The sequence below is a fragment of the Gigantopelta aegis genome, chromosome 12 (assembly GCF_016097555.1).
Source record: "Gigantopelta aegis isolate Gae_Host chromosome 12, Gae_host_genome, whole genome shotgun sequence".
NCBI lineage: Eukaryota > Metazoa > Mollusca > Gastropoda > Neomphalida > Peltospiridae > Gigantopelta > Gigantopelta aegis.
The window spans coordinates 49,545,038-49,572,145 of NC_054710.1; the positions used below are offsets into that span (position 1 = coordinate 49,545,038).

Genomic DNA, 27,108 nt, shown 5'->3' on the forward strand with positions numbered 1-27,108 from the left:
GTGTATGTCTAGTCTCTTATTCTTTCCAAATAGCCGTACTCCACTTCAGTAATGATCGTAGGGTTAGGGTTTAAGTGTGTATGTCTAGTCTCGTACTCTTTCCAAACAGCCATAATGATCGTAGGGTTAGGGTTTAAGTGTGTATGTCTAGTCTCTTATTCTTTCCAAACAACCATACTCAATTCATTTCAATTCTTTATTAACTCTGAGCTTTACAGCTCATCAGTATATAGATACAATATAAAATATAAATAAAAACGACGGCTGCATATAGTGCAGGAGATGCAAAAACAATATAACAGTGATTACATTATATAAACATAATGTAATACACAATTGTACATAATGATTTGATATTAACCATACGGTATTTCTTAACCTGTTACATTCAGAGAGGTATTTACAAAGCTGGTTTAAAACTTTAATATTATTAATACTTGATAATAGTACAACTTTATGAGTTGAAGGTTTCTTCCAATAAAAAGGTTTCATATATTTTCTTCTAAGATCGTCATATTTGGGACATTCTAGTAATATATGATATTCGTCTTCAATTTTGTTTAGATTATAATAATTGCATATTCTATCTGACCTTTCTGTATTTCTATACCTTCCGGTCTCTATCGCAAAAGAATGGGCTGACAATCTAAGCTTATTTAATAAAATACGATTGTGCTTTGGAATATAGTTTTGCAAATAGTATTGTAAACACTCTCGATCTACAAGATGTTTATATAAAATACAGTTAGGGGAATTCTGTAACATACTAAATAAAGACTGTTTAGCATGATTAAAATACGAATTTTAATTAATGGTAAAAAATATTTGTCATTTACAAATGGTTGACTTGCCCATAAATTACCAAAACCTAATGGCATAAGCTTATTTTTCAAAAACGATACCCAATTAACACTGAAAACATTGGCTTCTGTAAGCTTGAATAGTACAGTGTATGCTTCTTTAAGAATAGGCCTACTGTTTCTTGTCGAAAGCAATCTAAACAATATTTGATCATGCGAAACAGGCGAACATATTCCAAGGGAATTCACATTACAAGTTGATTTCTTTACACATAATAGCCGTTTACAAAAGTCCAAATGTAATTTCTCCAACTCATTATGAATAGCATAAAATACATGTGATGTATATATAAAAAAGATCTAACATTGTTTTATAGTTTACACTCAAAGGTTTACATTTAGAGTACAGAGCAAATAAAGCTTTACGATATTGGTCTGCTAAATGTTTTTGTAAAAAGCTAAATTTATTGTTATATCTAAATGGAACACCTAAATAACAAAACTCATCTTTAATATTAATGGGAGATTTAATATGCGTCCAAGTTTCAAAATTATTTACTTTTCCCCCATTTCTAAAAACGACTATATGTGTCTTATCTGTATTAACAGTAAGATGCCATTTGTTTGCATAAACATGTAAGTTGTCTAGTAAATTGGTAAACCTTCCACAGTTTCAGAGAATAAAATTAAATCATCTGCATACAGCAATAAAAACAAAGTTCACCAAAATGGTACTCCACTGAAGTAATGTTCGTAGGGTCAGGGTTTATGTGTATATGTCCAGTCTTGTAGTCTTTCCAAATAGCCATACTCCACTTAAATAATGGCCGTAGGGTTAGGGTTAGTGTGTATGTGTAGGCCTAGTATCGTTCTGTTTACAAATAGCCGTGCTGCAATTAATGGTCGTAGTTAGGGTTAGTGTGTATGTGTAGGCCTACTATCGTTCTGTTTACAAATAGCCGTGCTGCAATTAATGGTGGTAGTGTTAGGGTTAGTGTGTATGTGTACTATCGTTCTGTTTACAAATAGCCGTGCTGCATTTAATGGTCGTAGGGTTAGGGTTAGTGTGTATGCGTAGTATCGTTCTGTTTACACATAGCCGTGCTGCAATTAATGGTCGTAGGGTTAGGGTTAGTGTGTATGTGTAGTATCGTTCTGTTTACAAATAGCGGAGCTGCATTTAATGGTCGTAGGGTTAGGGTTAGTGTGTATGTGTACTATCGTTCTGTTTACAAATAGCCGTGCTGCAATTAATGGTCGTAGGGTTAGGGTTAGTGTGTATGCGTAGTATCGTTCTGTTTACAAATAGCCGTGCTGCATTTAATGGTCGTAGCTTTGAGCCGGCCGCGCACGGCGTGCATTTCAACTAAGTAAAATTACTATTACCCCCCCCCCCCACACACACACACCCCACCCCCCAGACCCTCCCCACCCACCCCCCAAAAAACAAAAACAAAACACCGAATGAAAAATAATCAATAATACTAATAAGATAAAGCTAACTAAATGAATAAGTAAATAAACAAGGTGTTCAATAGGCTAAATAATAAGCACAAAAATAATAATAATAAAAATAGAGAAGGTATCTTTTTCTAAGAAGGATCGGGTTCCCGGAAACACCATTTATAATAGAAACAAGTTTTACATTGAATTATTATTTATTTATGTATTTATTAATAATAATAATTATAATAATAATAATAATAATAATAATAATAATAATAATAATAATAATAATTATTATTATTATTACATTACCATTTGTTGTGTCGCGCATTGTACATAGTATTTAAGCAGGCGATCCAATGACGTCACTTTTGGCGGGTTGGAAGAAAACTGCTTGAAATGTTTTGATCATTTTATTTTGAGGTAAATGCATTCAATCAATTTAAATAGACAAAAGAGGTTCATATTTTTTTATAGTTCCAGAATGATATTATTATATTTATGTGGCACATAATTAATTTAGTTTAAAGAGATTAAACAGACTGACTGAGAAATGTTACAAAAGAAAAGTCAGCCTCCATTTGGGTGTTGGTAAAACGCGGACCGGACCGGAACGGAACGGAACCAGATACCTATTGCATGTTTGGTTTTTGTTTTTGTTTGTTTGTTGTTGTTATTGTTTTGTTGGGGGGGGGGGGCTTTTTTTTTGTATTACATTTTTTTTCGTTTTTTTTGTTTTTTTGTATTACATTATATGACATCACATCACATTATATTATAATTATTATATTATATAAATTCTAATTTAAGTTATTATTCTTTTTTTTCCCCCTTTTTTTCCCTGTTAATAAAGACTGTTAATATCCCAGTTAAAATATTTGAAAAAGAAAAGAAACCCGCAAAAAACAACCCACATTAAACGTACCCAAAGTAGTGCATTCATTTCTTTTTCTTAAATGAGAAAGTCGCCGTTGTAGCATGGGTCATTTATACGTAAAACATACTGTTACACACCTAACAGCCATTGTTTAAAATATGTCGTGAAACAAAATATTGCTTTCTTTTCCGAAAGCATTTAGTAAATCATAATAGGCCTACACTAAACTGCAAGAATTGTTAGATCTTATGAGGTATGGGAGACAAAGCTCAGCGCTAGAAGATAACGCAGTCTAGGCAATAGCAACAGAAAATTGTTACCGAAACAAAAATGGACAGAATATTAAATACGAGTTCATATTTGGCATTTTTTAAAAATGAGTGTGCGTGCGGTACGTATATATATGTCGGGGTGGAGTAGTTCATCAAGGTAAACATCTACGGTCCGTTTTTTTAAAAACATTTTGACATTTATTGGATCTGCGATGTTTACAACTTCAATGGCCGACACAAGCGTACACTTTCCTCCCAGATTTCAGGCGGAATCGATAAAATCATGGAATTAATTATTTCGTGGCGAAATATGAGATGTAATAACAACTATAAACACTTACTGTATAAAGAAAACCTCCCGAGTTACGTTTTACGTATGAATAGACATTTTTCCAAATAGTAATCCTGCATTAATCCAATTTTCAGTTACAAACAAAATCTCGAATATTCCCGGTGGCCATTATGAGCATATTTAAAATGTGATTGAAAACTGTTGGCGGAATCGGATTATTGTTATTATCCGTCTCGGGTTCACGAGTTTCTTCCACGATATTTAATGGGATATCACGTTTAATAATAATAATAATAATAATAATAATAATAATAATAATAATGAATAAACTAATTAATGATTTTTTTTAATCAATTAATAAATAATAAATTAATTAATAATAACTAAATAATATAATAAAAAAATAATTAATTAATACTTAATAAATAATAATATAATAATAAATTACTGAATAATGTTAGTAATTATAATAAATAAATAACATAATAAATTAATTATTGATTTAATAATAATAATAATAATAATAATAATAATAATAATAATAAATTGATTAATTAATTTAATTATTAACTAAATAAAAACGTGCTTGTTTCATTTATAAATGTTTCCTTCACACACACACACACACACACACACACAACACACACACACACACACACACACACACACACACAAAACATGGGGGGGGGGGGAGACAGACATAGAGGGATGAAACGGGGTGGCAAGAGATCACGCATTTGCTTGTTTATTGTTGTTTTCTTGTTAATGTGCATTATTCGTACCCGTGTTTAAAGTCGCTCGCCCTAGTTCCATCCAGCGAAAATAAATTATAATTTTGGTTAATCACAAACCTGTAACACACTTAGATCACGCTTTTATAAAATGGAGTGAAAAAGCAGGTTTTATATTGATAAATACCATGGGAATCCCCATGACCCAATTGCTTGAAATAGTTTTTAAAGTTAGTATTCTGATGTCACCGGTAGATGTCGCTCGAAGCACAAAAATGCCTACGTCACGACAAATTTCACAGAGTGCGCACAGACTTGGTGTGCGTTCCTTTCACCTCTCCTGAACAAGTTCCAACTGTTCTGTCCTGGACAGCATAAGGAATGAGTTTGGATCAGAAAGTTACTTTACGAACATGGGTGCTTCTGTTTAGGAAGTGGCTGTTGCAGCAATCATGATACTTGAATCGGAATAAGACGACACTGACCATGTTCCCCTGCGCGTGCTGTAACCTCGCCGTGGTGCAGTGGTATAACATTCTCTTTGAGAATGGCCAATACAGCACAACTTCCCTTTTGGGGCCCCTTGTTGGCCGTGAGGTGCATCTCGTAATGCTGGATGATGGGACACTGGTGGTTGAGTTGGGGACATATCTGCGGGTATGTTTTCTGATAACACACCACTTTGGCCTGGAGTTCAGCCAGACGGGTGGTCAGGGAGGCCCGACCTGATCAATCAGCTGGTCACGCCATGCTCTAGAGCAAACAACCTGTGTTTTGTTTATACAGTCAAGAACAAACATTGTTTACTTTACCATTTGTATTTGTTGCTCTTGAGGCGGTGGCTAGGGTCAATTGCGTGATTTATTGTTTGTTTATTGCCCAAGTATAATAACCATGTATCCCTGGCATTGGTGCCTGCTGGTTATCCGCAGCACCATGTCCCCTTGTTGGACTCCGTGGTGGGTGGGGGCATGGTTGAAGAATTAACCTTTAGACTACTGGATTAATGTTTAACAAAAACCACGTTGAGTGGGTACAAGTTTATAAGTTTTACTCACATATATTCACTTCAATGTTTTATAAATACATGAAATAAAGTTCATATATGAATCGGTAAGTATTATTTTCGTGTATTTTTTTGTATTTTTTATTATTTTAGATCGGCTAATGGTGATTAAAATTAGGCAAAAAATCGAAAAAGTTGCGTTTACTTACGGGCATTTGTGGCCAGCTGTCCAGTATTTATGTCCATTATTCCCGATAACAGTGGTTTTCTGACCAGAATTTTTGTTTAAACCCGAACTACGATTCATATTGCAATATTTTGTAATTTTCGTTGTTGGTAAAACGATCAAATTTATTATCAAATTAGCTGTCACAATCAGCTGTCGATCCCTGAAAATGACCGCGACGTGCCGCCATTGTTGTCAAGCGAAAATACTTGCCGAAAACCACTTTTTGAACTCAAAATTTCAACGTATTTTCAATTGAAAAAATCAAAACAAAATCCACCATTTTCAAAAAAAAAATCTCTTTTCTTTAATTATATTTCCGTTTCCGGTGAGTGTCGTGTGCAAAACGGCGGGAAATATGAATTGGGGAATGCACTGTATACAGTGTACAATATATCGACTGACGTGACGTCGGGCGAGATATCTCGCCTGCAGTACTCAGAAGGTTAACACACCATATTAATATGGATATTCTTAAATCTACACAATCTGATTGGACTCTGAAAAGAGTCCGCACCGAGGTTTCGGATTCCTCATCCTCTGAGGAGGAATCCACGTCGTCAACATTAACTGCAAATAAATCAAAAGTAATCTCTTCTGCTATTTGGCCAATATTCCTGGTTATTGAATCGACAATCAATGGAGCCTTGAAACAACTTTCACCTTTTGCTGTTGAGAAGGGACTTCAAGGCTTGGCTGTCGAGCCAAAGAGTGTCAAAAAGTAAAAGAATGGTTCTCTATTGGTAGAATGCTCGACGGAGAGTCATCCTAAATGTCTTCTCAAGTCTGCAGTGCTATGTAATATAGCCATCAAAGTCAGTGCGCACAAGTCCCTTAATTCATCAAAGGGCGTGATTCGATCACGAGATTTGGAAGGAGTGACTGAAGTTAAGATATGTGAAAATCTCTCTTCACAGGGTGTTTCATATGTCAAAAGAATATGTGTTCGTCGGAATAATGAATTGGTTCCAACGAACACATTTATCATCACTTTTAATAAACCTCACCTTCCTGAATCCATCAATGCTGTGTATCTAAGTATACCTGTTGTGCCATTTATTCCAAAACCCTTGCAGTGTTTTAAATGCCAAAAATTTGGACATGGTCAAAACACCTGTCGTGGAAAACTGACATGTGCACGGTGTGGGCTTTTTGACCACGAGAGCAAGACATGTCATACTGATATTTCATGTATTAACTGCAAGGGAAACCATTTTGCGTACTCTCGAGAGTGCCCAAGATGGCAATTGGAGAAACGGATACAACAGGTTAGAGTTGAAAGACGTCTGTCGTTTCCTGAAGCCAGAAAGTTGGTGGAGACCAAGTCAACTGTTGCAGTTGGGAAATCCTATGCTGCAGCAGTTAAGGTCTCTACTACAAGTACTTCAATTGAGACGGATTTAACCTGGCCTAATGGTGTAGATCGGTTTCAGAAAATTTCGGATATTGAGAAGGCTAAAAAAAAAGGCAGCAAAAGCTGCTCAGAACCAGACTACTCTGTCCCAGGTGTCCTCTGATTCTAAGAATCCACCATCGGTTTCATCAGCTGGACAACTGGATTATAGCAAACCTGTGACCAAAAAGGATACCACAAAACAGCACAAAGTTAACTTGTCAGGTAGACTAAAGAAACATGAACAACCATCTGTTTCAACTGGTAATTCATTTGAGGCTTAGCATGATCTAGATGATGAGATGGAAATCTCCTCACAAGATTATTCACAAACAAAAAGACCACCACCAAAGCCTAAGATAACGCCCATACTTCCACCCAATGGCAAATAAATTCCTACATAAGCCAAAGATAACTCCTGTACTTCCCCCTAATGACTAATTCAGTCATTCAGTGGAACTGCCGTGGGCTTAGGCCCAATTTTGATGAATTAAGTCTTTTAATTCAAACACATAATCCTCTTGCAGTGCATCTTCAAGAAACTTTCTTGAAGGACACTGATCATATTACCATGAGAGGATTTAACCTCTATCACAAATTTCATGAAACTGAACATAGAGCATATGGGGGTGTTTCCATTCTTGTTAATGAAAACATTCCTCAGAGCCCAGTGTCATTAAATACTCATTTACAAGCTGTGGCTGTAAATGTTACAGCTCATACAACTATTACTGTATGTTCGGTTTACTTGCCACCTCGTAATAATTTTAATTTTAATCCTAGGGATATTCAAGATCTCATTAACCAGCTCCCTACTCCCTTTATTATTATGGGAGATTTTAATGGTCACCACACTTTGTGGGGATGTGAGGATGTAAATATTAGAGGTAAACAATTAGAAGACTTAATTCTCAAAAATGACTTACTTTTATTCAATGATAAAAGTCATACATATTTTCACTCTGCAAGTGGTTCTTTCACTTCTATAGATTTAACCCTTTGTAGTCCTTCACTTTTTCTTGATTTTTCCTGGAAAGTTGGTTCAGACCCTTGTGGTAGTGACCACTTTCCCATTATTTTGGAGAATGACGGACATCCATCACTTGAAAGGGTTCAAAGGTGGAAGTTGGCGAAGGCAAATTGGGTTCACTTTCAGCATCTGTGCAGCACTCGTCTGCAACAATTTGCCATTATGGATGCTGATGACCCCATGTCTTTGTTCACTTCCATCTTGAAGGACATTGCAGATGAAACTATTCCTAAGACTTCGGCAGTGCCAAAGCGTTTCAATAAACCATGGTTTAATGATACATGCAAATATGCATTCAAAGAGCGAAACAGGTTGCTTGAGCGGTTCAAACGTGAACCTACAACAGACAACCTGGATGCATTTCGTATTGCTAGGGCTAAGGCTCGAAGAGAGATTAGACAGAGTAAGAAATCATCTTGGAGAACTTTTGTCTCCAAGTTGAATTCACAAACATCAGTAAAATCTGGAATAGGATTCGTTAAATCAAAGGTAAAGAATCCAGTAATACAGTTCATCATTTGTCTGTCAATGACATGAATTACAGATGCCTTTACATCTGTCCGAACTAAAGCTGAAAATTTAATTATCAGTTATTAAAACATTTACCTGAATCATCTTTGATTGTTCTTTTGAATATGTTTAATAACATCTGGATTTCTGGAGACTTTCCCTCTAATTGGAGGAAAGCTATTATTATTCCTATTCCCAAGCCTGGTAAGGATCCAACCAATCCTACTAGTTATCGCCCTATTGCTTTGACAAGTTGCATTTGTAAAACCATGGAACACATGATCAATCGTAGACTTGTGTGGTATCTTGAATCTCACAAATTGCTCACTAACGTGCAATGTGGGTTCAGATCTAGACGTAGCACGGCTGATCATCTTGTTAGATTTGAAACGTTTTTTAGGGAAGCTTTCATCCATAATCAGCACTTGGTTTCAGTGTTTTCTGATTTGGAGAAAGCTTACGATACCACGTGGAAGTATGGGATTTTAAAAGACCTCCATGGCATGGGCCTAAGAGGTCGTCTTCCTGTTTTTATATCTCAATTTTTAAGAGATAGATCTTTTAAAGTCTGGGTGGGGTCGACTTTGTGCGACATTCATCCACAGGAGATGGGTGTACCTCAAGGTAGTATCCTGTCTGTAACTTTATTTTCTGTGAAAATTAACAGCATCGCCCAGTGTTTAACACCTGGTGTGGATTGCTCATTATATGTCGATGATTTTCAGATTTGCTATAGATTGTCCAATATGAGTATCATTGAACGTAAGTTGCAGCTTTGTTTGAATAAACTTCATCAATGGGCAACTAACAATGGCTTTAGATTCTCAAAGGCAAAAACGGTTTGTATGCATATCTGCCAGAAAAGAGGTCTCCACTTAGATCCACAGTTGTTTTTGGACAAAAAATCCAATTCCGGTTGTGGAGGAAACTAAATTTCTGGGGGTTATATTTGACAGGAAGCTATCTTTTGTGCCCCAATCTCAAATATGTTAAAAAGAAGGGCTTGAAAGCTCTCAATATTTTAAAAGTTATCGGTAATACAGAATGGGGAGCAGACCGAAAGGTTATGCTCCGTCTGTATAGATCTTTAGTTAGATCAAAAATTGATTATGGATGCATTGTGTATGGGTCGGCACGCAAGTCTTACTTGCAGATGCTAGGTCCTATACACAATCAGGGACTTAGGCTTTGTCTTGGTGCATTTAGAACATCTCCTGTAGACACGATGAACACGAACCTTGATTGGGTGCTAGACGTGCCAAGCTTTCTCTGCAGTATGCTGCCAAGATTAAATCTTTACCAAAACATCCAGCACATGATGCGGTGTTTGACAACAAATATATGAAGTTGTTTGATGCAAGGCTAAATGCTATTCGTACATTTGGTCTTCGCATTAAGCGTGTTTTGTCGCTTTCCAACATTGATTTAATGACACTTTGGAAACTCCTTCATATTTTGTTTTACCTCCTTGGTGTCTTACACCACCTAAAATTGTATTTGATCTGGCGCATCTGAAGAAAGATCGTACAGATGCTGTTGTTTTTAAAAAGTGGCTTGTGCTACAGTTTTTCCATCAGACACTATCATTTCCATGAGACTGCCTGACTCAGCATCGATTTTTAGTGCTGAAGTTTAGGCAGTCATTAAAGCCTTGGAAGAAATTAAAGATTCCATAGCATCCAGATATATTATTTTTACAGACTCACTTTCGTGTCTTCAAGCTTTACGAAATATGAAGCTGGACCATCCCTTAATTGGGATGGTGATACGAAAGTGTGTCTTTTTATGTATTGTCAAAAAAAAAAAATGTTGTATTTTGTTGGGTGCCCAGCCATGTTGGCATATGGGGTAATGAAAAGGCAGATTCAGCTGCCAAGTCTGCTTTGGATTTGCCTCATGCCAGGGTTGGTGTGCCTTATACTGATTTTAAAACTAATGTGAACCGATTTATCTTTTCGACTTGGGAGAGTGGCAGTCCTCCTATAGACAGTGCAGGAAGGATGAAATAGTCTTGTGTCGTGCTCGCATCGGTCACACTTACTTGACCCATTCATTTATCTTGAAGAAAGATCCTCCACCTCAGTGTGAGCACTGTCAGTGTCTTCTGACTGTTCGCCACATTTTGGTGGAGTGTAAGCAGTTGTCAGCAACTCGAAAATATTTATTTGGACAAAGAAATGTGATGGAATCATTTCGATTCCATCCAGAAATTATTTTACAATTTTTACGTGACACTGAGTTTTATTCTAAATTTTAATTATATCTATCTGTGATATTTGTATTTTTACACAGTCCTTTACACTGCGTTTTTATTGACCTGTTGATTGTTTATATTGATATTGATCATCACATTGGGTTGCATTAACCATAGTTTGGCACCCAATAGCCGATGTATTTTTCGTGCTGGGGTGTCGTTAAAATTCATTCATTCATTCATTCATTCTGACCATGTTGACTATACTACACATTTTGAAATGATAAATTTTTTATATTTTGTATAAACCGCAATTAGCCTACATTTGCTATTCGGAACCGGGTACTGGTGCCTAACCTATTGTTATTAGCAATTAGATGCACCGTTTATTATTGGTGGTGGTGGCTGGTGGGTGGTAGTGGTGGTGGTGGTGGTGGTGGTTGTGGTGGTAGTAGTAGTAGTAGTAGTAGTAGTCGTCAGGGGTGGACGAAAATGTAAAAAAAAAAATTCTCTACTCTATTTAAATAAAGGTAACAATAATATAGCTTGTGTCCCCCACCCCCACCCCCCAAGGTTGTATCCCCTCTCCAGATATGGTAAGACTTAGCAAAATTATTGGTTTTAAGGCTTTGTAACGTTTTGTATTGAGATACTTACTTGTCTGAACTTTATTGTTAATGAAAATGTTCACAAATGAACAACAAGCAAACGATAACAATGTTGATTGCGCGAACCGTGCACGAGAAAACAAACCGAACCAAAATGATAACGGCCACGTGGTATACCAACGTCTGTGACATTGAAATGGGAATATCCCCTCTAAAAATAGATTAGACCTCGTCTGCTCAACGTGTTTTTTCTTTTTCTCAGACACGTGCCTTTTTAAGAAATACGAAAAATGCATTTTGTGGTATTACAAACACCAGGATTACCAAAAACCCCCAAAACACTTCAGGTGAATGGAAATGTATATTCTAAATAATAAACGGTAAGTAAAGTGCAATTTTATTTGTGAAAAAATGGGTTTAACAGCGAAAAACAACGGCGTAATGGTTAACAACTAGGGCGTGTCCCTTTAACACACATTGGTACGAGACAGTTGTCTCAACCAGCAGTTGTCACAAAGTCACACTTATGAATTAATTACATTGAACACCATAGTTAATGTTCAAATGGTTAAGTTGGATTCAAAGTACTTCGGTTTAGCCAATGTGCAGACGGGTACAAGGCAGTTATCACAAGCAGCAGTTGTCACCAGGTCACAGTTATAAATTTTTAATTATTACAATAAATGTTCATATGGTTGCGAGGCAATTGTCAACAACACAGTTAATGTTAAATTAGGTAAGTAGGAATAAATTATCACTAACAGCCGTTGTCATCAACAGTATGGATGAAACACATCAGTGCAATACGACTTCACATGGTTGCGAGGCTATGGCAGGACGTCTTAACGTTTTCGACACCTATTATTGAAAGGTGCAAGACACATATCACAGGTGACGTTTACTACCACGTATTATCCATAATGTAATTTACACATTTAGAAATTTCTCAATTCCAAATTTAATTGTATCTTGGCAGGGATATTGAGCTATGCAGGTAGAACAGCATGGTGATTCCTTAAAATGTATTCATCACATTTGCACGAATACAAAAGTGATTTCCATTCCGAACAAGCTCTGCCGAATCTTTTTCTGTGGTTTTAAGGACAGAGTAAAATGGTCGTATACGGTCATGGCATAACCTCTCCTTCCATCTCGTGCACACCTGCCAATTTCCTGCCAGTATGAGAACACCGATTTTGGGACACCAACATGGACGACAATGTCTACGTCACGTATATCGAGGTCCATGCCTAGGGCAACTGTCGCTATGAGGCATCTGATGTTACTGTTTTCAGACTTTAATGTATCAATGAAAATCATTATAACAATTTAGATTTACATGTATAAAATATTTTCAACGACCAGTTTATCTTTCATATTGCATGTTTCCTCATTTCTGTGTGTGTCTATTCACCTTTCCCCAGAACTCGCTATAGTAGATTAATATAAATATTATGAAAGATTAATGAAACTATTATAATCAATGATTTTTTAGATTGTGGGGTTGGGGGTTGTGCAGGTTAAATATAAGAAATTTATTATAATATACATATTTTTTTTAATTGAATAAAACGCATAAAATAACTAATAACCAGTAATTATAGCTAAAAAAAAAAAAAAAAAAAAAAATAGTAAAAATCAATAATAAATAATGAAATAAAATCCTTAAAATAACTAATGACCTGCAACGATAATTAAACTAAGATTTTTTTTTTTAAGAAAAAAAAAGAAAAAAGGAGAAAAAACCTTTGAAACACATGTAAGCAATGACCTGTAATAATAATATTTAAAAAAAAAATACTAAAGGAAATAATAATTTTTAAAAAGTAAATAAATGCTTAAATAAAGTACTTTTAGCGACAAATCAAATGTATATATTTTAAGATAATACTATGTTAAGCCATCAATTAGGTCAACCATCCGTGACAGAGCGCCTTTAAAATAAGTAATGACCTGTACTGACAATCATTATTTTTTATAATAATAATAAAAATAAAATAAAAATACACCCCAAAACTTTAATGTGATAATATTAATAATGCATATAATGCAACCCACACAAAGCACATATATAAAAACAAAATAACAAAATAAATAATCAATACCATTCAGGTCCGCAATATTTCTTTTTATTGGGTGTACTTAAAATGCTTGACACGAATAATTCTCGTTCCGCAATATTTTCATTCCACATTTTCGATATGCCAGGATAAAAATAGCTTTCAAATGTAAAAATGTGTCATCTTTAAACATCTAATCCTGGAAAGGTTACCAAAGGTTTGGCACTTAATGTTTTTGTCTAAAATTTATTAAAATATGTTGTTGTACCTGTTGAGGCTCTTAAATAAAGCACATAATATATGCCTCATTGTATTAAATCGTGATTGCAAATTGAAAATTCGATCCAATGGATAAACGTTACGGCACAGCAATACACATCACAATAATAAATATTGTGCTGGAGACGTTTATCTTGATGAACTAGGGGTGGAGTGTGTGTGTGTATATATATAACTTAAATAAATCCATATTTTGTAAATGGTACATTTTTGTTTAATTACATAATTTTCTTCAAACCCATTCAGATGCATTAGTAATACTCACGGGTGGGGTGGGTGCGGGATTTAACTCAGTCCGTTGAGTGCTCGTTTGATGTGCTTACGACACAGGATCGAACCACCTCGGCGGTGTTCAGATCGATTCAACTGATTGGTCGTTCCAACCAGTGCGTCATAACTGGTCAAAGGCTGTGATATTTGCTTTCCAATGTGTGGGAAAGTGCATATAAAAGATCCCTTGAAAGTGCATATAAAAGATCCCTTGCTGCATTAGGAAAAATGCAGCGGGTTTCCTCTGATGACGAGTCAAAATTACCAAATATTTAACATCCAATAGCCGATGATTTATTTAATCAATGGTCTCTAGTGTTGTCGTTAACTTAAATAAAACAAACAAACATTTTAGTAATGTTAAAATTAAAATAAATAAATACATAAATACATAAATAAATAAATAAATTCAATAGCAGTTTTGCATTGGAATTTATCTAGCGTTCTAAATAGGGAAACTTCATGTACCCAGTTTATTGTTATAATTACGTTATTGTATTTAAGGAGATGTAAAGTGACGTCATTGGAATACTGACGTATTGCAACACTTCGCCACATTACAATAAACATTGGTCCATGTGTAGTAGTGTTGATATAAAGTGCTCCTACTAGCAGTAGTGGGAATTTCCCTATTAGCTCAGTTGGTAGAGCACTGGACTCTCGTACTAAGAGTCTGTGGTTCGAATCCCTTCAGTGAAGGTTGATATTTTGCTGTTACATTTGGAGCCGACATAGGGACTGGGTGTGTTCTTAACACAAGACTGCAATTATAACCCAGTCATGACCCGTAACAGTTCAACTGCCCGTGGCCCACAGCTCCGGGACGTAGCTTCACTTGAGGGGGGAGTATGTAGTAGTGTTGGTATAAAGTGCTCCTACTGGCAGTAGCTAGTGGGAATTTCCCTATTAGCTCAGTTGGTAGAGCACTGGACTCTCGTACTGAGAGTCTGTGGTTCGAATCCCTTCAGTGAAGGTTGATATTTTTCTGTTACACATGCACGGTGGAGTATGGGGGCTGAAAGGGCCCAATAATTCTGAATTGAAAATAATACTGGTAGTAAATCCCCCTCGATCTCAATAAGCCCCCACCCCAATGTCTACGTGTTTCCGCCGTGTCTGTGGTCTACTAACATTGAGCCTGTAAAAATTATATAACGTGCAGACAACGCTGTTTATGGGTCGGTATGGAATTTCACAATTCTGGACAAAATGTTATTTTAAAAGGTGAAATAAATAAAAAGTACCTTTCGTTAAATATAAAAATATTACTGTTGGATATGTTATAGATATTGCAATATACAGACCATCCCAAATCAACGTTAGCCGTGACTACAGTCATAAATCAACATTGGTGTGACAGCGACTTTTAGCCGTACAGACAGAAAGTAAGGCTGGGGCAACCGTGGCTTTAAGCCTTGAGTGTACAGTAAAAAAAATCAACATTGGTGTGACAGTGACTTTTAGCCCTGACTGTACAGACAGAAAGTAATGCTAGGGTAACCGTGACTTTAAGCCTTGAGTGTACAGACATAAATAAGCATTGGCTTGACAGTGACTTTTAGCCGTGACCGTACAGTCATAAATCAATATTGGCGTGACAGTGACTTTTAGCCGTGACCGTACAGTCATAAATCAATATTGGCGTGACAGTGACTTTTAGCCGTGACCCTACAGTCATAAATCAATATTGGCGTGACAGTGACTTTTAGCCGTTACCGTACAGTCATAAATCAATATTGGCGTGACAGTGACTTTTAGCCGTGACCGTACAGACAGAAAGTAACGCTGGGGTAACCGTGACTTTAAGCCTTGAGTGTACAGTCATAAATCAACATTGGTCTGACAGTGACTGTACCGACAGAAGTCAAGGCTAGGCCAACGTAATTTGATGTTATGTTGTTTGTCGCGTTTCATGTTAATTTCTTAATTATACAAACATTTATTATCTAGTAAAATCATTCACTTCCTAAGAATGAAGATTTAAAAACTTGTATCTGTTATTTATAGACCGTGAACATGAAGTTGACTGTTGCAGCTGTGGGGATTGTTGCGTTCGTGTTTAGCGTCTTGCCAGTTTCAGGTAATATCGAATTATTAATTTTTGTTATTCATATTGAAGACAATATTCCAACACGGTTACATCGAACCAGTATCTGTAATATCAAATTATTAAATTGTGTTATTCACATTGTAGACAATATTCCAACATTGTTACACCGAAGAAGTATCAGTAATATCGAATTATATATTTTTTTAATTCATATTGCAGACAACATTCCAACACGGTTACACCAAACCAGGATCAGTCAACTTATGCTTTCACGACTTCTACAACTGTCCATTTGCTGGTCTGAAGGCTCTTACAACCCGATTTTCCTCGTGTAGCCCATTGGTTGTTAATCTTAGCGCATCCATACTCATTCGGGGGCTGGGGAAATTACAACGCAACCTTCGAGTTTGCCAACTTTGTGCTGGCAGTTGACAGTCTGAGCCTAGCATTGGTCTTCTCGGGCTGCGTTTAAAGAATGTGTTCTATATTTATAGTGATGTTAGGAATCGGTTGGGATTTCATCACTGATCATTGGTTATAATCAGATGGCATGAACTGATCAACTTTCAATTACACAGTCGGTTAGTCACAAGAACACAAGAAGGAATTGACTTACTACAACCCTGCATATATACCTACACATCTAAGTTTACCTTTAAAAACTATTTAATATATTTGTTATATAAACAATAAACACCATCCCAAAATACATTTATTATTAGCTAACAAATATGTAAATTAATATAACATATTTTGCAAAAAACACCCTCGGTGGATAATCTTGTACACTCGGTAGTTAGGTACCGTAAAATCCAGCATATTGAAATCTTAAGTGTCATTTTCTTAAATTTTCCCTATCACTGATAGTACACATATAGTAAGCTTATTCACATATAATATAATACAATATAATATAATATAATAATAATAATAATATAATAATAATCATAATCATAATCATAATCATAATCATAATCATAATAATAATCATAATCATAATCATAATAATCATAATCATAATAATAATATAATAAAAAAAAAAAAAAATACATTCTTATAACTTGGAAATCTACCCTGATCATTTAGACAATGGACAAATCCATCATATACATATTTAATTGTTAGTGTCTTCATAAGAAATATAAACTAAGTAACCAATGTGTAAATTAATTTACCATATTTTCCAAAACAAACTGCCCTCGGTGGATGATATTGTACCATTGGCAGTTAGGTACTATAAAATGCACCATATTGAAGTCTTATGTGTCTCGTTTACCTAGAACTATCTCTGGCAATATAACGAAGGTTAGTCACATATTTTTTTTTTTTTTAAATAATATTAATAAAAAAAAAAAAATAATAATAATTTCTTATAATTTGAAAATCTACCCTGATCATTTAGATACTGGATTAATCCATCAAATACATATTTAGTTGTTAGTGTCTACATAAGAAGGTGTTTACTTTGCTGAAATATACATTAGCTAACACATATGTAAATTAATACACCATATTTTGCTAAAACTACCCACAGTAGATGATCTTGTACACTCGGTAGTTAGGTAATGTAAAATCCAGACTTTTGAAATCTTAAGTGTCTCATTTTCCTGGAACTATCCTAGGCACTGATAGTAAACATACAGTAAGGTTATTCACATATATTCAAAACAAAAAATAATAATAAAAACAAATATTATAATTTCTTGTACCCTGATCATTTAGATAATGGATTAATCCATCATATGTTAGTGTCTATATAAGAAGGTGTTTACTTAGGTGAAATATATATTAGCTAACAAATAAGAATATTAAGATACCATATTTGTGGAAAATTACCATCGGCGGATGGTCTTGTACCCTCGGTAGTTAGGTACTGTAAAATCCACTCTATGGAAATCTTAAGTGTCTCATTTTCACAGAACTATCCCTAGCTAAGATAGTAAACATACAGTAAGGTTATTCACATATATTAAAAAAAAAAAAAATAATAATAATAATAATTTAAAAAAATAATACTAATAAGTTCTTATAATTTGGAAATCTACCCTGATCATTTAGAGAATGGATTAATCTATCATATACATATCTAATTGTTAGTGTCTACATAAGAAGGTGTTTACTTTGCTGAAATATACATTAGCTAACAAATATGTTAATTAATATACCATATTTTGCAAAAAATGCCTTTTGTGGATGATATTGTACCCTCAGTAGTTAGGCACTGTAAAATCCACCCCATTGAAATCATAAGTGTCTCATTTTCCTAAAGGTATCCCTAGCAATATACAGTAAGGTTAGTAACCTATATTTTTAAAAATAATAATAATAAAATAAAATAAAAAAAAATAATTTCTTATAATATGGAAATCTACCCTGATCATTTAGATAATGGTGTAATCCATCATATACATATCTAATTATTAGTGTCTATATAAGAAGGTGTTTACTTAGCTGAAATATACATTAGCTAACAAATATGTAAATTAAGATACCATATTTTGGGAAAATTACCCTCGGCAGTTAGTTACTGTAGAATTCACCCCAATGAAGTCTTAAGTGTTTCATTTTCCTAGAACTTTCACTAGCAATTTACATTAAGGTTAGTCAAGTATATATTTTAATAATAATAATAAATAATAATTAAATAATAATAATAATAATAATAATAATAATAATAATAATTTACTATAATTTGGAAATCTACCCTGATCATCTAGATAATGGATTAATCCATCATATGCATATCTAATTGTTAGTGTCTACATAAAAATGTGTTTACTTTGGTTAAATATACATTAGTTAACAAATATGTAAATTAATATACCATATTTTGCAGAACAGTAACCCCACCCCCAGGTGGATAATATTGTACCCTCGGTAGTTAGGTACTGTAAAATCCAGACTTTTGAAATCCTAAGTGTCTCATTTTCCAAGAACTATCCCTAGCACTGATAGTAAACATCCAGTAAGTTTATTTACATATATTTAGAAGAAAAAAAAAACCCCTTATACAAATAAAAATAATACTAATAATTTCTTATAATTTGGAAATCTACCCTAACCATTTAGACAATGGATTAATCCATCATATACATATTTAATTGTTAGTTTCTATATACGAAAATGTTTACTAAGCTGAAATATATAATAGCTAACAAATAAGTATATTAATGTACCATATTTTGGGAAAATTACCATCGGCAGATGGTATTGTACACTCGGTAGTTAGGTACTGTAAAATCCACCCTATGGAAATTTAAGTATCTCATTTCCTTAGAACTATCCTTAGGACAGATAGCAAAATACAGTAACGATATTAACATATATTTAAAAAAAATAATACTAAAAAAAAATAATACTAATAATTTCATATAATTTGGAAATCTACCCTGACCATTTAGAGAATGGATTAATCCATAATATACATATACTCTGTCAACAAAGAAATGCATAGGTGATAGGGAAAGAAGAAGTGTTTGATTTTACAAAATATTGTGGTACAATGTTGCTGAATGACCATGTTTGTTAATGTTCCTTGGAATGGGACAGCATACCCAAATGCTCCCTAAATCAAATTTAACGCACGTTGTGCGATAATTGCAGGAAATCGGCGTGAAATGGTCATATTTTGTCGAATGCACGTGAAACTCGGGGAAAAGATTGGGGTAGTGATGAGTATTTAAAGCTGCAATGCTCTCAATTATGCCTCATTTCTATTTCGATGTAGACAAGTTACAAGATGCCAAGACTAAGCCTGCTTAATCAAAACACTGCAATAGGCCGCCTCCAGTTAGGTGAATTGCAGTGAGCAGTCGCACGCCACATGAACATCCATCAGAGCACAATTTCACGTCTCTGGGACAGGTACCAGCAGTTTCAATCAGCTGAAGACCGGCGTAGAAGTGGAAGACCTCGCATAACAACTGCAGCACAAATATCGTTACATCCGGGTTCTGCACTTGCGTTACCGAACTGCCAAGGCAACGAACACTGCTAGACGCATACCTGGTTTGAGAAGGGTGTCTGCACAAACCATTCGAAACCGACTTCAAGAAGCTGGTTTACGGGATAGGAGACCATATGTTGGCCCCATCCTGCGATGTCAACATCGATATTTACGTGTTCGCTGGTGTACTTGGGAAACTGGCGGCGAGTGTGGTTCAGCGATAATTCACGTTTCCTTCTGCAGCGACATGATGGACGACAACGTGTTTACAGATTTCACAATGAATGTTTTGCCAACAACTGCGTTGCCCACCGGCAGAAGTGAACTTGTGTTCGTACAAGGCAACCTGACAGCTGTATGCTACCTGGATGAAATTCTTCGCCGTCACATGCTTCCCATTTTGGATTGACAGAGAGAACTTTCAGCTGGACAATCCCAGGCCGCATGCATAATGAGCGCATTAATGTGCTGCCATGGTCATCAAGATCGCAATATCTCAACCCCATTGAACATCTATGGGACGAACTGGACAGACGTGTATGCCAGCGTGACCCGGAGCCTCAGACGCTTCCACAACTGTCACGTGCACTGCAGGAAAAATTGGCTAGAAGATGTTGTGCAGTGATTGCTGCTGGTGTGGCACACACGATAATGATTTCAGCTCCCTCGTGAGATGCTGTTTGGTGACGAAAACGCCTCCCCTGCCGTCTGTCCTTATCAATAACATTGTCACATACTCGTGTCAAATTTTACTGTGATATGATCATAAATAACGAAATTATGCTACTTTGTATTAAAGAGATAATTCCATGAATATTTCGCCTATTCGTTTCTTTTTTGACAGAGTATATTTAATTGTTAGTGTCTATATAAGAAGGTGTTTACTTAGATGAAATATATATTAGCTAACAAATAAGTATATTAAGATACCATATTTTGGAAAAAATTCCATCTTACAACTATCCCTAGCACAGATAGCAAAATATAGTAAGGCTATTCACATATATTTACAACAAATAATAATAACAATAACATAATAATAATCATTTAGATAATGGATTAATCCATCATATATATATCATATATATATATATATATTTTGTAATATATTCAATTATTAGTGTCTATATAAGAAGGTGTTTACTTAGCTAAAATATACATTATCTAACAAATATGTTAAACAATATATCATATTTTGCAAAAATTACCCTTGGTGGATGATATTGTACCCTCAGTAGTTAGGTACTGTAAAATCCTGGCTTTTCAAATCTTAAGTGTCTCATTTTCCTAAAACTATTCCTAGCAATATAGAGTAAGGTTAGTCACATATATCTTTAATAATTATAATAATTTAAAGAAGCCAAAACAATAATAATAATTTCTTATAATTTGGAAATCTACCCTGGTCATTTAGATAATGGATTAATCCCTCCTCTTGAACTCACCTTCCATGGCCGCCAACGGCTTTATCTCCTTTATTTTCATTTCAAGTCTGTGAACACATTGCAGTGGAAGATTTACAACTATATTCAAATGTCATTTATAGTTAGCTGTGCAAATACGATTCAATTAATTGTTATCCTGTCACCTGCCATTCATGCACTAAATAGTCTTGCGATTAATAACGTTTGATTACCATTTTACATATCAGAGCATGGGAAATGTGTTAATATTTGGCTTGTATGTTTATTTTATTAAAGAGACATTCCTGAGTTTGCTGCATTGTAAGATGTTTCCGACTAACATTTCTACAATTAAACTTACACATTAAATATATTTTCTTGTTTAGAATATCAGTGTATGTATATGCAATCCGTTTATGGTGGTCTTTATATTGTAAGAAGCCCAAACTAGATTTTGTCATCAAATAATTTCGTAAAATATTGTAGAAAATAAAATGACATTTAACCTTTTACACATATTAGAACGATCAGCAACAAGTTTAATATACAGCCATTACTATTTTATGCAGAAAAATATATTTGATGTTTAATTACAATCGTTAAAAAAAGTCTCTGTTAGGCAAAAAGATCTTTAAAATTGCAGCATTCAGGAATGTCCCTTTAATATTTTAGATCAGTTAATGTTAAAGTTAGCCAAAATATCGAAATAAATGCGTTTACTTATGGGCATTTGTGGCCAGCTGTCCAGTATTTATCCTCTTTATTTCCAATAACAGTGGTTTTCCGAACAGAAATTTAAAAAAAAATCAAAACAAAACAAACAGCCCCCCCCCCCAAAAAAAAGAGAAAAAAAACACCAAAAAAACACACAAACCCCCCCCCCCAAAAAAAAAACACAACAAAAAACCCACACCAAACAAACAAACACAAAAAACAACAACAAACAACAACAACAAAATACACAAAAATACCCCCAACAAACATTACAGATTTTTGGACAAATAATACATTCTTTGACCAAAAAACTCTAGATATTTGAATACTTGAACTGAACACAAAAAGCCAGAGCTCCAGGCCTTTTATGTGCATTCAGGAAACCCATCTTAGGGAAACACATAGGTTCTTTATCAGAGGATTCGAAAACAACATAGCTGTTATGTGCATTCAGGAAACCCATCTCAGGGGAACACATAGGTTCTTCATCAGAGGATTCGAAACCTTCAGAAAAGACAGACCAATAGGACACAAAGGCGGAGTCTTGACTCTTGTTAGGATTGGTATACCAGCAGTCCAGACTAACCAGGCAGAAGATGGAGAATTAAAATTCATTACAACCAAGGTTCTCCTTTCCTCTGAAGAGATGCTATTATCAACTGCTCTAGTTCATCAAAGTCCAAAATGAACCTCCAATCCATCTCTTCGGAAAGGGAAAACCATATCATTGTAGGAAACTTCAATGGCCACTCGACCAAATGGGGCTATGAAGTTACAGACAGTAGAGGGGAAGAGCTCGAGGTCTAGATTGTAGACAATCAGCTAATTCTCATCAACCAGCCAGTGAGAAACCATCCTACTACTCTTGAGCATGGAAGAAAACATCCACACCAGACCTAGCTATGAGAACAGAAGATGTGCAGAAAATGCATCTAGGACTGTAAACAGCCAGGAAGTGGCCATAACCCTGTGACTTTGGACTTTGCTAACAGGAAACATACTGATTATAAAAGAAAATAACCTAGTTGAAACTACAAGGAAGCTAACTGGAACAGTTTCAAACATCACACAGACTAACTTTGCAAGGCAGTGCATCTCACGGAAGACATCAACTTACATGTCATACTCCTCACAGAAGCCATTCTGAATGCAGCCAAAAAATCTATTGCACGTGGATCCAGAAAGGATAACAAGCCATACTGAACTGGCAACCTGAGGAAAATTCACAACAAAAAGCTATGGCACCTCACAGTCACTCGGTGAAGATGCCACACTCTCACAAAGGAATACCACCATAGAAGAAGCTGGGACACTCCACACGGGAAAGCAGGCAGCAAATATGCATTCCGAAGAGAATGTTCTCTCCAAATCCAACCAGAAAGGAACAAAAAGATCAAAGACAGTCTCCAAGGAAAGACTAGAAATCAAAACCTAAACCCATCAATGATCTTAAATTTCAGAATATCGGAACTGACTGATGCTGTCAAGAAATTCAAGAAAAAAGAAGAAAAAAAAAAAAAAGGTTCCAGAGATGGTATCACCAATGAAATGATCCAACATCTGGGATACATAGCCAGTCTGGACGTAGTCCATAATTATTCCCTGGAAAAGGGCAAAGACAGGAAAGACATCACAAGCTACACACCAATAAGGTTGAATGATCAACCGAATGCTTAGATGGCATCTGGAAAGCAATGGTCTCATCTGCAAAGAACAGACTGCCTAGAGGAAGAACAGAAGCACTGAAGACCAGCTTGTCATCCTAACACAGTCAATTCAAAATAGCTTTCAAGAGAAGAAAAAATCCATAGCTGTCTTCATGGATCTCTCAAAGGCCTTTGACAAGTTCTGGAAGGATGCACACCTGTTGAATACAGGAATAGCACGCAACATCTACAGCTGGATCAAGAGTTACCTGCAACACTGAACTGCCAAAGTAAAACTGAATGGATGTCTGAGCCACCTCATAAAGATCAAACAATGTGTACCGAAAGGTAGATCAAACAAGGTGTACCACAAGGTAGTGTCATATCTGCAACTATCTTCACAGTCTTCATCAATGACATCACTGAACATCTTTCGAAACATGTCTCCAGGACACTTCATGCTAATGATCTCGCAATCTGGAATGCAGCAGAAAACACCAACACTGCCACAATCTGCATGAAAGATGCTTTGAATGCCATCAGGAAATGAGCATCAGATTGGTGTGTTACTGTAAACAGCAAACAGACTGTAGCCACCTGTTCCTCTCTCTCTACTACTACAATGGAAACCTTCAAGTTGACTGTTAGTGGAAAAGAGTTACTCCAGGAGAACACCCCAACTTATCAAGCTAGATAAACATTTAACGTGGAACCCGCACATAAAAGAGGTTGAGAACAGAGCCACAAGAAAAGTTTCTCATAAAAAAGTTGACAGGCACCAAATGGGGAGCAAACAGCAAGATGCTACAACAAGTGTACACAGGAGTTGTCAGACCTGTTATGGACTACGGATCACCAGCCTGGGCAACTGCTGTAAAGACAAAAGACAAACTCCAACAGACTAACAAAGATACAGAACACAGGAATGCGCGTTATAACAGGTGGCATGAAAACCACTCCGATCAGTGCACTGGAACAAATAACAGGACATCTTACTGGCTCAATGCTGTTTCTTTTATCAGTGGCACCGTCAGTGAATTTCATTATCACTTTTGCATCTTCTGTCTTAGCAAGTTTGACCACGATGGCAGCATGGCTGAAGGGGTTTATCATTGTATCATTCACAACAGTTATAAGCTTTCCTCTAATGCAAGATCTGGCTGCAGATTCAGGAATCTTACACTGAAGCATAACGGATGGGGTGAGGGAAGCTCTGGACATGTTATGATCGAGAGTGCTGAGGGTTGTAAGAGGAACAATGGCCATTTTGCCTCTTACACCAGTGATTTAGTTTTATCACCACAACATAAGAACAAACTTGTCTTCCTCATTTCTACAGATTTTTCTTTGAGGTACTTAAACTGCTGGACAATAGTGGTAATCTTCATGTTGAACTTGCACACAATTGCCATTTCTGTGTCTTATGCTGTACTGGTATGCGTGATGTGAAGTTCAATGCTAAGTGAGCATATGAGTTTCTGTGTATAAACTGCTAACCAAGTAGACTGACTGAAGGTACTGGAATATAATCTCCACATCGTTCTGCTGCTTTGGCGGTCAGTTCCTCTAAGGAAATCCATTCTGATAGGTGTCCTACATTATATCTTCATTCATCAGCAGCTGTTTTCTCTTGGGCAACTTCTTCCAGGTTTTCAAAGAAAGGATAGTAGACTCCAGATCTGCCACGATTTAGTGTGCGTAGATAGAGCTGCTACAGGAAATAAGTATTGGAAAAAAGGGTCTGGTTTGTTGTTGCATTCATTTGCATATATATCAGCAAATTATTTATTAATTTTTAATGGGGCATTGTTCCTTTGGAGTTCAGTATAATATCTGATATTGAAGAAAATACATTTAGTGGATCAAATGACACAGGCAGTTAAGTTGTTAAACACAAAAAGCACTACCATTTTATGAATAGTTCTGGCTGAGGGCACTCTTAGATTTACGTCTAACTTTCCCCGTAACTTTCCTTTACACTTCTTTGTGAAATACTCTTGAAGTCTTCAGTCATAGATTTACGTTTACGTGCAAAACTGATTACGATGTTTGGTAAACTAGGCTCCAGGCTATTAGCTGAGCATGTATTTATGTAGATGTTTTGTATTTTATAGATGTAGCAGATGCATCTATTAATTGCATGGGTGGAGCATATTCTGGACAGAATACAACATTAGTCTGCAACCTAATGGCTCAAGGGCTTGATGGAATGAGATGGATACGACCAACTAATGAAGAGGTGATGGCGTGTGCAATTAATAATACACTATGTGTACCAGATACACGGACACCTGGATACAGCTTTGTGATTGACTCACCTTCACAGGTCACTCTAATCATAGAATCCTTCAACTTTAGCACAGATGCTGGGCAATGGATTTGTCAAGATGGAATGTATGGAACTGGTCGGTCTGTATGTAACAAGACTCAATTTTGTAAGTACCGTTTTCTGTTGTAAAATTAATGATAATGATTAATGACATTGACAAAAACATGCTTTGAATAGCTGTATAAGTATAATGAGATTCAAGTAATATGTAAAAGTGTGGCCAATTTCCGACATTTATGATATTTACAAACCGATTAATATCGACTTCAAATAGGACTGTCTAAATACATTTTGAAACATATTTTAATTCTGACATGAATTGATTCTTATTACTATTTTAAGGCTATATGTAAGTCTTGTTTTGTAAAGTGTCAATAACTAAATATGAGCTATAAAGAATGGAGATATTTAAAATGTGAAATGTGATTATCCCCTCTCCCCAAAAGGTAATAAGTGAAGACAAAAGTTACTTATAATGATTGTTGGTTGTTTTTTAACAATCTATACAATGTACATGTACATGCATATCTATGTAATTACCTCCATGTTTGCAAATTATGCGAGCCTCTGTCGAGCATAATACATTATTTTTATTCCTAATATATGATACTGACGATACCAAAAAAACATGAGGGTAATAATCTCTTTATCATATAATCTCAAGCTTAATACAACATGCTTTTGTAAACTGTACACGCAACTTTAATTCTAGTCCTGCCATCACTAGATATTCAAATGACGTAAGAATATGGAAGAATATGTGCCGCGGTGTCTTTTTGAACGAAAATGACGCCAAACTTGCATGATGTCATTTTGGATGCCCTTACATCAAAATAAACTAGTGCTTAATGACTTTTGTTTTCTCAACACTGGACAGCTTTCAGTGTAAAATTGCTATTGAAATGTTTTTATTTCCTGACTAGGAATGCATACGTCAGTTATGGAGTGTCACCATAGTACGTTTGCTTAGATGTCAACAGACCTAGTACCATGACCACAATTAATTTACATCTAATTTGCAAAGTT

General features: G+C 35.5%; 1 protein-coding gene across 1 annotated transcript in view; it reads left to right on the forward strand.

Annotated features, from left to right (window-relative positions):
• Nucleotides 1-6,114: 6,114 nt before the first annotated feature.
• LOC121386128 overlaps nt 6,115-27,108 on the forward strand; it is a 51,021-nt gene continuing 30,027 nt past the window's right edge. The window contains exons 1-4 of the mRNA XM_041516927.1: nt 6,115-6,371; nt 6,856-7,030; nt 16,002-16,074; nt 25,868-26,188. Of these exons, the coding sequence (XP_041372861.1) occupies nt 6,115-6,371; nt 6,856-7,030; nt 16,002-16,074; nt 25,868-26,188 (826 nt within the window). The remainder of the gene's footprint in view (nt 6,372-6,855; nt 7,031-16,001; nt 16,075-25,867; nt 26,189-27,108) is intronic.